The following is an 8,617-nucleotide window of genomic DNA, read 5'->3' as shown; positions in this document are numbered from 1 at the left end:
TTAGAGTCTCCAATCGAATCACAAGACTTCACATAGATTGTCTGAGTCTTCTCCTAGTTCTCATTGCCACTATCAGCCTACGAGTGGGCACTGAGCTAAGCCGGAGAGGTTGGGTCAAGTCCTACCACATACATGACATGTGGTTGTATGGTTATCATTAGGTAGGATGTCACAATGAACCGGTCCTTATATGACTGAGGTAAGTGTCTCCCACAAAGAACACTACAAAGGTGAACCTTGCTCCTAAGATAGTCCCACCCTCGTGAGGTACCTTACTCACCCCTATCAAATCAAGTCTTAGGGTTTCATTAACGCCACCATTCTTAACCCACTTACACCACTAAGCACGCACATCATTTCACACTTTTGGGATGGGCCAAAATGAGAAGGGAAATGAATTCGACTTGTGGAATGTTTGGAGGTTTGGAATTGTTTAAACTTTTCTGGAAAATGAGAAGTTTAAATCAAATAAACTTTAGAAAACTCCTAAATGCCTTATGGTTTGGTTTGAGCATATTTTCAAATTTCAAATTTTAGATTTGATGTCTATTTGGAGTAGTTTTCCCAATCTAATTCTTATTTAATTTGTTGAATTTTTAAAAAGAGTTCAAATTTTTAATGAAATTTATTAAATGGCTAAAATACCAAGTGTTACACTTCACACACACACCATTACATTTTGCATTCACAGTAGAAAGAGATTTGTATTGTTTTTGTAAAAGGGAAATGCTGGCTTTTCCAGTGGGAATCATTTTGTTGTAGGAGGCCAAACCTACAAAACCTAGAAATCCAACCAGAGCCATAAATCCTTCTAAATTACCTATGACTGTCAATCTATGTCTATTGAGTAGAGCTCAACTTATGGTTAGAACCTCACCGCATCATCAGGTGACCCATTGCATCATGCGATGGCCTTCTCTTCTGAAACCTAAAACCTTCTGGAAATGAGGTACAATGCACTGTCACATGGTTACCGTATCATGCAGTGACTTAACATTAGATCTCCTTGGCTTGCAACATCTTTGCAACAGACATACAATGCACAATCCCATAGGCTACGGTATCATACGGTACCACTGCATCATGCGTTGACTTCATCATCGAAACGTGGAAAACCTTCTGCAACTCCTAGTCGAGGTTTTTTTTTTTTTTTTTTGCAATTTTCTCTTGGCTTAGAAAATGGACCTATTTGGAATTTCTAGAAAGGATTTGGGGTTTTCTAAAAAAATTCTCCTGAAATGCCCCCATGGTTGTTTTTTGGACCATTGGAAAGGAGGCCACCATATGATACAGTGACTAGGAATTATGGACAGATTCCCCCAACGGCTAGCTTTTGAGTTGGCTCTATAAATATCCCATCCACTAGCCATTTGAGGTTACTCACTCCCACCAGAAGGCATATACACATAATGGAGAGGGTTTGAGTTACCTTAGATTAAGGAATTAATTAGTGCTAGATTAGGCCTAGCGTGCATCTAGCTAGGTGATTAGCCTAGAGTTGTATCAAATGAGTAATCTACACGTGTTACTCTTCGTGTTTGCCTACACCTAGACGGCTTGGCAACCATGAGTCTTGCAAGACCCTCAAACCGAGTTTGTGGAGCGACCATGAGCCTTGTGAGCAGGAGGAGTGGCATATGCAGGAGCAGCAAAGTACTACCTTAGTGAAGATAGCAGTGAGCATTGGAGTACACCTAGTAGGAGGCCCACCGATGTGTGGGGAGTTCTAATGGCTAGAGCCACAGAGTTATCCGATCGAAGAGCTTGATCCTTGTAAGGGGCTCCTACGTGGACTAGTGGTGAGAGACAACTCACCGATACCATATGAAAAAGTTACAGTGCCGAGTTTACGTTCTCTATCTCATTTACATTCCGCTCTTACTTATTCCACTGTTTTATCTTCCGTATTTATCTTTCCTAGAATTGCATGTGTAGTTGTTAGAATTGGAACTTATGGTGCAAAAACTTTGTTGTGATAAAATAGCCACACTAGATAAAACTATAGCATATTAGATAAAAATCAATTTAGGTATACCTTATTAAGTTGAGCCAAATAATTTTGAGATACCCTAATTTAACAACACCCCCTTGCCACCAGTCCTTACATCGTCCCATGAACAAAAGCACAATTACCACACGCCACAGGCCTAAACTGATGATGCTAAAATCATCATTTTCCTATGCTTTCAATAAAAAATTCTTTCATTGTAAATATTGCATAAAACAAGGTATTGGTATTAGTTCTTATTGCATAAAACATATTCATGTTTGAGCATTGTTGTTTTTCCTTTCCATCATATTGGTATCAGTTCTTATCTACTTTTATGTAGAATAAATGTGATGTAGAACTCGTATGAGTGGATCGGAGCTGATCCGGAGGAGTTATAGGTGCCTAAACGTATTGTTTAAAAAAATCCACACACACGTGGTAGTCGGGATCGATCGAGACTCTAATATTTATAAGCACGGAGTAGAATAGTCATTGAGCTTGGATCGTGCAGCCAAGGAAAGAGCTTAGCAGTGCGCCGCCCAAATCCCAGGATCCATTCCGTTCCGGCCGGATGCACTGCACACACCACGGCAGCAGCTGTACTACTCTACTCATACAGGAGTAGAGCTTAAGAGGTAGCTAGCGATAGCTGGCTAATCATCATCGATCATGACAAGGACGCAGCCGGAGAAGGTGGTGGCGGTGTGCCTCCAGGCGCAGCACGTCGCCGGCCTGCCCGCCTCTGCGGAGGGCCGCCAGATTCTGCTGCACCTGCTCCAACACCAACAGCCGCATCAGCAACAACAGGTTGTTGGGGAAGAAGCAGCAGCAGCAGCAGCAAGGTGCAGAGGGGGCGTGGCGGCCTTCCAGGACCAGGTCCTCCTCCTGCACTGCGCACCCGTCAACAGCATCACCTCCGTCGTCGCTGTCGCTGTCGCAGTCACCGTCTCCTCTCCTACTCATGATCACGGCCACTACACCACAGCCAGCGTCAGCGACGACGCTCACCACAGCCAGCAGCAGCAGCACCTCACAACGGGGGCCGTCCGCGTCGACCTCGCGGAGCAGCTACATCGTCCCTCCCCCAGCATCCTCAACTTGGTGCTCGGCGGCGCTGCAGCCGGTGCCATCCTCTCTCTCACTCTGCACCACAGGATCATCAGGGGTCCTCACCGCCGCCGCTCTGCCTGCCTGCCACTTGTCGCGCTACCAGACCTGCTGCTCAACTGCCTGCGGCCAGCAGCCCCCAACGAGGAAGACAATGACGACGAGTCCTCCGGCTTCATCACCATCGAGAAAGGCACCATCTCCAGGCGGCACCCGCCGTCGGACAATCTGCTCACCACCGACGACGAGGGGCAAGGGGACGGCAAGCCAAAGAGCTGCTGCCCCATGGCCTTGGCAGAGGAGCTGGAGGTGGAGGACGAGTTCCTGGCCATGCTGGAGCTGGAGGCCGACCACCACCGCAACTACAACGGCGACAACTCATCAAGGACGCTGAGGCAGAGCTTTCCGCCCGCCGTCGATAAGCTCTTAGGCAGGCAATTGTAAAAGCAGCAGCATCCATGTAAACAAGCCTGACTTTTTTTTTTTTTTTGATAGGGACAAGCCTGACATTATGATACATTATCACAATTAAGTTCTCCAGTGATATATATATATATATATATATATATATATATATATATATATATAATATGTATGTATGTATAACCTAGTTGGAGATGATTTGAGAATTGCATCCAAAGCAATTATCAACAATGTAAAAAAGAGTGGCTAATAAAGGGCTTAGTACCTCACTTGTTTCTTAGGAGATTACTCATCTTCAATATGCAGATGATTACTCATCTTCAATACATAATTACTACTAGAGAAGGTATCCGAGTTACGACCATATATAAAGGCACGCGTGGCGCGGGGCTCATGCGACACGGGTGCTCAGGGCGGGGATCGGCAGCATAATATGGCAGGTGCGGTAGGCTGAGTCGGTTGAGTGTAGAATAGTATTCTATACCCTAGGTGTAGAATAGTATTCTATATCCCATATATTTTTAGCCGAATTGATATGTGTGTGTGTACACACCATTCTCTTTCACCAATATTAACTCCAAATGAACAAGCACCGCCCTTTGGGGGAAAACAAAGAAGAAGAAAAGCACCCGAATTTGAAACAGATACCAAGTTTGACTGCCTAGAATGCACGCCCCGATCGAAGAAAGGAGGACACATGGAGCAGATCTGCAAGCATAGTATTCCACGTTTCAGCAGACCCATGTTTTGTGCCGCAGCAATCTAACACTACAGTAAAGTTTCTATAGGCTCAAGCCTAGACCTAGCAAGCATAGCAACTCGAGCCATATCATATTATCATTCGGTCCATAAAAAAAACTGTTCTACTATAGTGTTGCCCAAAGACTGATTCCAACAGGATAGCTATATACTATTTACAAATATCAAATCACTGGTTGTATTGTGCATCAATAACCCCCATAGAATTTAATTCTGCCGAGTTAAAATCAGATCCACCCATCTATCCCTCGCGCAAGGACCAAACTGTACCGACAAATGGCTGGCTGGCCACAACTGCTATCGATATTACTGCATACCAATCATACCTCTGCAGAGTACACCTGTTGTCAGACAGACTCCCCCAGGTTCTTTACTTGTATTTCTCCATTATGCGCCGGGCCTCTTCGACAGGGTCTTCGGATGCGTTGTCCCCTGCTTCATCCACCCTAGAGCCAGAGGCCTCCTCTGGGTTCATAGCCAGGAAGGCAAGATATATAAGCCCCATCATCGCCTGTGACCACAAGACCCATCACCTGATATCAGTAGCATCAAAATCGAAACACAAAAGATGGAGTGGCGAATGAACATTCCTTAAGTTACTGAAAGCGCTGGGCACATTTGCAGTTGTCAAATAAACTACTACTACCACATGACTAGATTTTATTCAACATCGTGCACATCACATCGTGATGCTGATCGATAGAATTAGAATCATAGCGCAAATGTTGTGATTGCGTACCAGCACAAAGAATGCAGTGGACACAATGGATTTGAGAAGAAAAAGGGAGACTGACACAGCAGCAAAGGCAACACCTATCCTAGCAACTGGCCTTGGAACTGAACCCTGTCACATATAGAGGGGAAAAAATTAGTCCAATTTCAAAGCTTAACGAACTGCAGCTGTGTAATAAAAAAAATATGAACTAGAGTTGCTTGTTGTGAGTACATCTTCTTGAGAGCTAAGAAAACGACAAATTAAGTGATGTGAATGGCTAAGGAACACATACTGGGACAAGATTAGTTCCTGCCTCCACAGCATCCTTACCAACCTTCCATGCTGTTTGAATAACTGTTGTCATATGCAGTGTTAGGAGAAGCAGAATAAACTTTTTATAATTTCATCATGATCAAAACAATAGCATATGCTACTCCAAGCAGGGTAGTACAAAGGCATCCACAGAAAATATATGTGATCCAACATGAGGAGGATGTGCATACCATGGTATACAAGTATACAGAAAATTTCATCACTCATCAGGTAACAGACTAATGAAGAGTCAACAGATAACATTCATTACAGGCAAAGTTTGAATCACAACGCAAAAGTACAGTGTGTAGCTCATAATGTTAGGCAGGGCTAAACCTGAGCCGAGCAGCAAGAAACCTTACACATCATGCATCCTGAAAGGAAAAAAAACCATATATGTCCGGTACCAGAATCAGATTCTACGAGTGTGATGTACTAATAAAACTAGAACCAACAAAAGGAGAAATGTTACGATGACATGAGGTGTTCAATATCTGGTTTGCCGGTGGCCCTTAACCTGGCACCCTAAAGCAATAGTAGCAATTAGCGTCATCTTAGTGCATGGATATGGAATCACAGACAACAGCTCTATTGTCCATTTCTAGTGATGAGCAGACAATGCAACAATAGACGGATTGTGACTTCACTATATCAGTAATCCCTCTGTTGATTTTTATAACAGCTCCATGCATTTCTAGATTTGAACATTTTGACCAACAATATATAATAGGTTAATTTTATGATAGAGAAGTGATGCTATTAGATAAATGCTTCAGGGTACTTGGATACAGAAATGATTCTGCAGTTGCGAAGAATACCTTGTGAACCTCAAGTTTAATTTAGAGACTGCGCCTGTTTGAATGCTACAGTTTTCAGAAGCTACAGTACCTTAAACCCACAGTTTTTGAGATAACAAGCATGGAATACACCAGTTTGTCGTTACCACAGTTTTTTGCAGTTTTATGAAAAAACCATGACGTCTTTGGGAGTTGCAGTATTAGCTCTAGTGTTCTGTACAAACAAATATAGTTGCTAGGATAGTTTAAATGTAAAAAAGATGTATACGAGCTTTGATTGTAGCTTTGTTTATTCTGAACATGATCCTGCCCATAGTCGTTATGTCTAAACTGAGCACCAAATCCCATGCTTCAATGCTTCGTTAATTAATGAATGTAGCAGAATACCAAATCGATTCTTCACCAATGCATGAGAGATATGTACAGATGCAAGGACGCTGGAAATCAACGTGTACAAGCCAACATGCACAGGAGGCAAGGCAACGACCATCACGAGAGCTCGGTTTTTTTAAAAAAAAGAGGTCATGAGTGGATTTTCTAAAACTCCAAAAATACTATGGTTTTTAGCATACTACGGTTTACAAAAAAACTATGAGATTTGTTGCGCCCAAACACCTCCAAATTTTCAATACCATGGTATTTTTGAGAAAGCATGGTTTTGCCTGGAAACTCTAAAAATACTTTGTATCCAAACAGACCCGAAAGGAAACAGAGAATTATGATTTGTTTTTGCTAGTAAAAAACGGTGGGGGAGTAGCAGGTAAAAGAACTTATAATGGCACGGGATGATATGTGAAGAGAATTCTCTTTGGTAGTACTATTATGTGGTTAGTAAGGCAATTAGCACAGGTAGTCACACAGAAAGAGGATAAGAAAAGAGCGCCACCGATTTGATGCTCTGAGGCAATGAAGCCACGACATGAATCGGTGGTCGGACGGAATCGGAGCAGCTCTTGAATCAATCAAACATTCAGGACATCACGTGGAAGGAGAGATGATTAGCAAGCAAAGCAAATCGAGCAGCACCGAAGAGAAGAGAAGAGAAGAGAAGAGAAGGATGCTTCACCTACCTCTGGAGAAGTTGGACTGCGCGGAGGCGACGACGAGGCGTGACTTTTGGGGGATGGAATTGATACGATGAGGCCTCGTCCTTAGTGGTCGTAGCACGGAGGGGGGAGTGGAGAACGGAGAGCGTACTAAGGTGTTCCGGCGAGCGGCGGCAGGAGGGAGACGGGAGGCGGCGGCCATGGCCATGGCCTTTTTTTTGTGGCGGGCGGTGTAGAGGAAGAGACGAGAAGAGGTGAGGCCAGCCACCAGCATGGGGTTAGGAATTAGCAAGCAGAAGGGATGGATGGATGTGCCTTCCCTAGTTGCTAGAATCGATCACGACCGTTGATTGCTTGCTGCGTGCTGGGGCTGGGCCTTTCTGGGCTTGATTTCGTATTGTCCATCGGCCCATCGCATTGCTTATCCTCGAGAGACCTCCTTATCCATGAACGGAAGAAGGAACGAGCCAGCAGTGCCGGCCGAGTTCGATCCTGAAGATTGATATTTAAATGTCGTATGAAGTATTTTTTAGTAGCACTTAATGTTAGTTTGAATTATATTAGTTGCATACGTATATGTGTCCAGTGGTACTATGTGTGCATATATTCTAGAGATCTTGTGTAGTATGTGTTCTCTTTGCACCTTCTAAAAAAATAACCAACGTTTGTTTGTGCTGCTCGAAATTCGAGTCCCTCACACACAAGATATTATTGATTTCATCCATCCATCAACTAGACTAGGTAGCTAGATGGCAATGGCTCATCAACCCATCCGCCTCCGCCTTCTTTTTCTTGCAGATGCAGATGCTACTGCCTCCGGTAGATTAGCAACCGGCCCCTAAAAATTCTGCTGCATGCAATGTTAGCACCCATGGTAGAACGATGAATATAATTTGATAATGGTAGATGGTTTGTTTTAAGCATCGTGAGTTGTTTATATAGAGTATATGGTGTTTTGAATCTTAAGTAATTCTATAGGTAAGATAAAAACTATTCCTATTACACCATAACAGTTGAATCTTTGTGAGTCATTTATCATATACTCTAATATCCCCTGTAGTCATAGTGTGAGCAACACGGACGCTTAGATTGGAGTGGAAGCCGATGATTTGCTCAAAATGATGATAGCCTTTTTTGTTTCCTAGGTAGCCAAAAGCAAGGTGACCATAGTCGTAACCGTGGAGTAGGATGCAGACCTAAAGCACCAACATGAGCACACGCGTATACAAAGTCAGGTAGATCTGTCTACGGACCTCTACTGGCGGCAATCTCGATGGGGCGGCGGTCTGAAGGTGTCGGAGGAAGGCGCTAACTCGGAGCGGTAGCTGGCGTGGTGATGAGGATGAGCAGCATGAGGTGGAGTCACTATTTGGAGAGGCAGTGACCCTGACGATAATGGCGTGACCGTGAGCGCTGGTGCTGCAGCCATAATGGGTGATGCAGCGTCGTTCTTGGTGGTGTGACAGGC

At 43.9% G+C, this 8,617-nt stretch overlaps 1 protein-coding gene across 6 annotated transcripts; it reads right to left on the bottom strand.

Annotated features, from left to right (window-relative positions):
* Positions 1 to 2,496: 2,496 nt before the first annotated feature.
* LOC133927477 (uncharacterized) lies at positions 2,497 to 7,438 on the bottom strand. Of its 6 annotated transcripts, none has more exons than XR_009911345.1 (5): positions 7,174 to 7,438; positions 5,287 to 5,348; positions 5,019 to 5,123; positions 4,606 to 4,812; positions 2,497 to 3,600 (listed from the first exon to the last, which is right to left on the bottom strand). XR_009911345.1 is itself a non-coding variant. In XM_062373970.1 (5 exons), the coding sequence occupies exons 1-4, from the start codon at positions 7,421 to 7,423 to the stop codon at positions 4,650 to 4,652; spliced, it is 558 nt and encodes a 185-aa protein (XP_062229954.1). In that variant the 5' UTR covers positions 7,424 to 7,438; the 3' UTR covers positions 2,497 to 3,600; positions 4,606 to 4,649. The 6 variants fall into 6 exon arrangements, 4 of the variants coding, with proteins under 4 accessions (XP_062229954.1, XP_062229953.1, XP_062229955.1 ...); XM_062373970.1 differs by having other exon boundaries at positions 4,606 to 4,790; XR_009911344.1 differs by lacking the exon at positions 2,497 to 3,600 and adding an exon at positions 3,980 to 4,228.
* Between the last annotated feature and the right edge of the window lie 1,179 nt (positions 7,439 to 8,617).

Source organism: Phragmites australis, chromosome 8 (assembly GCF_958298935.1).
Source record: "Phragmites australis chromosome 8, lpPhrAust1.1, whole genome shotgun sequence".
NCBI classification, from domain to species: Eukaryota; Viridiplantae; Streptophyta; class Magnoliopsida; order Poales; family Poaceae; genus Phragmites; species Phragmites australis.
The sequence above is the reverse complement of the archived record's forward strand: the minus strand, read 5'-3'. Positions and strand labels throughout refer to the sequence as shown.

Coding starts and splice junctions, on each gene's coding strand:
- LOC133927477 (XM_062373970.1), bottom strand. CDS start 7,423: ATGCTGGTGGCTGGCCTCACCTCTTCTCGTCTCTTCCTCTACACCGCC. Junction 5,349..7,173: donor GCAGTCCAACTTCTCCAGAG/GTAGGTGAAGCA, acceptor ATATGACAACAG/TTATTCAAACAGCATGGAAG. Junction 4,791..5,018: donor CCACTGCATTCTTTGTGCTG/GTACGCAATCAC, acceptor TTGTGGTCACAG/GCGATGATGGGGCTTATATA.